This window comes from Glycine soja, chromosome 19 (assembly GCF_004193775.1).
Source record: "Glycine soja cultivar W05 chromosome 19, ASM419377v2, whole genome shotgun sequence".
Classification (NCBI taxonomy): Eukaryota; Viridiplantae; Streptophyta; class Magnoliopsida; order Fabales; family Fabaceae; genus Glycine; species Glycine soja.
This window is the reverse complement of record NC_041020.1, coordinates 27,433,520-27,435,834: the sequence shown is the minus strand read 5'-3', so window position 1 is coordinate 27,435,834 and position 2,315 is coordinate 27,433,520. Positions and strand designations below refer to the sequence as shown.

At 32.8% G+C, this 2,315-nt stretch overlaps 1 protein-coding gene across 1 annotated transcript; it reads right to left on the bottom strand.

Annotated features, from left to right (window-relative positions):
- Positions 1–604: 604 nt before the first annotated feature.
- LOC114399707 (basic endochitinase-like) lies at positions 605–2,098 on the bottom strand. The gene is made up of 2 exons (XM_028361921.1): positions 1,674–2,098; positions 605–1,312 (listed from the first exon to the last, which is right to left on the bottom strand). Exons 1-2 carry the CDS (start codon positions 2,022–2,024, stop codon positions 713–715), a joined length of 951 nt encoding a protein of 316 aa, XP_028217722.1. The 5' UTR covers positions 2,025–2,098; the 3' UTR covers positions 605–712.
- Positions 2,099–2,315: the final 217 nt, after the last annotated feature.

Sequence of the window (2,315 nt, the reverse complement as noted above, 5' to 3'; positions counted from 1 at the left end):
GCACCACACGGCAACCTTTCAAACCTTAATTTGCTCTGCCCCTTTCTTAATTATTAAGAAAAAGTGAAGCATGGTGCCATTTAAGTTGTTGAGGGCCAAAGATGTATTAATATTTACAACTTGCAAGCTGCAGTCAAGTAAAAAAATTATACTGCACCGCCTAATCAAGTGGGATAATTATAAATAGCTATCATTTTGAGTTCGGCAATTATTGAGTTAGAGTCACACATTAACAATGCATGTGTGAGCGCACACATTTATTTACATTGGAATAAATTTTGTCACATTTAATCACAATGCAAGAAAATAGGATTAAAACTAACTATTTAAGAGTAAATTCAATACCGATTACTTAACAAATTATTTATTTTTAGATATTATTATTTAATATTTTTATCATTAAAAATGATCTCCGTGTCATATTAAGTTATTTAAAATTAAGTTAGGTTACTTATATTAGCAACAATTGCTTATACTAAAAAAATTCATAACATTTAAGGATTATTTAAGAGAAATAATTTAAGAGTTATTTAAAATTATAAGCAAAATACATATGAATTTGTTTAATTATGATAAGAAATTATAAAAATAAATTAAAATAAGATAAAAAAACTGAAAATAAATTACTTATATTTAAATTGAAGATATTCTACAACAGTTATTTGAAATAATTCCTAGAATCCTTAAAACTTCTATTTAATAAGTGGAGCACTTAAACGCTTCCACTAATTTTACCACTATATCGAGATTGCAAATCGTGATACCTATCCCAAAGCATAACACCACCATATTTAGGTGACCTAACTATAGGCAGCAAATTATTTATGAGAGCATGTGATGACACAAAACCTGTTCTAGCTGCTGCATGTGAGGAAGGAAGTCCAACAAAGAACTTGCCAGCATTAATTGATGTGGTCCACTGATTCCATGCACTCTTAAACCCAGTGGGGTCCTTAGAGGTAAATTCACATTGAGGATTGTTGTAGAATTGAATCCAAACATGGTCAAAAAGGCCTGTGGTGAGTGCTCCATGAAGTAAGTTGTTTTGGAATGAACATTGTGGTGAAGCAGTTAAGTAGAATTTTTTTTTAGAACCAGCATAATGGTCATGCAACCTATAAGCAAGTGCTGCATAGTGTAGTTCACCACTTTCAATGTTAAAATCCACTCCATCCAATATGGCATTCCCAAAAGGCCTAGAGTTTGATTTCCCTCCCAAGAAGTTGTCCCAAATGTAGTCTGCAACTTGTCTAGCATCATCTGGGGATGACAAGGAGTAGGTGTTGGTGCCACCCCCAATGGAAAGCATAACCTTAATGAGTGACAAATTCAAGATTCTGAGTTAGTAGAGCTAATTTATTTTTTAAAAAAATGATAACTAATAATAATTATCATCGTGCTTGTAAATATATATAAGGACATAATTAATGATAAAATCATAAGATTTTAATACATCATAAATGATAATATTAAGGAAAAAACAAATTTGACTTCAAATACTAATACTATGAATAAAAAATACTGAAGAGTGGGAAACTTGGAATAATTGATTCAAATATATGATAATAGAGAGGATAAAATACAAAAACTCAATATGTTTACTTATAATTTTATCAAAGTCAAGGGTGTATATTGTTTGCACATCCTCCACTACATGTAGATCCACCACATACCTTAATGCCTCTCCTTTGGCAGTTCTTGATATCTTTGCCTAACCTTTTGCAACCCTTTGATGCAGGGGAACAATGGCCTGCAAGATTGATTTGAGGTTGACTACCATTGCCAAAAGTTGAGAGGAATGCTATGTTGACAATGTGGAAGAGTCCTGTTTTGCATGTTTTTGTCAATTGGCCTTCACCTGCATTTTGGCCCCAATATACCACAAGGCTTCCTGCATCTGATTTCGCAAACAAGGTCAGGGAAATCAAAAGGAAAAGACAGAGAGGGTGTGGAAGTTTGTTCCTCATAGAGACTTTGTCACTCTCTGGTTTGGAGGTATATTTAAAAATTGTTTGTTGTTCCATATGGAGTAGGTGGTATATATAGAGGCTTCAAAGTTACGAGGAAAGCACAAGATTTTTAGGGATTGTTTGGTTGGAGAAAAAAGAAAAGAATGAAAGAGAAAAAAAAAAATATTTGATTTAAGGTAAAGAGATGAAAGTATGGGATTCACTCAAAATTTATAAAAATTTCGATTTTCTTTCCTATTTTTTCTCTATCAGACCCACCATTATTGCTCCCAATAATTTCTTCGTTGGCTTTTTCACTTGGCTAGTCAACTGTCCCCACTGAAGAGGGAAGCATCCCCACACTGA

Excerpts from the sequence above, each read along its gene's own strand:
- LOC114399707 (XM_028361921.1), bottom strand. The coding sequence starts at position 2,024 with ATGGAACAACAAACAATTTTTAAATATACCTCCAAACCAGAGAGTGAC. Across the intron at positions 1,313-1,673 it reads GCCAAAGGAGAGGCATTAAG|GTTATGCTTTCCATTGGGGG; the intron begins GTATGTGGTGGA and ends TCACTCATTAAG.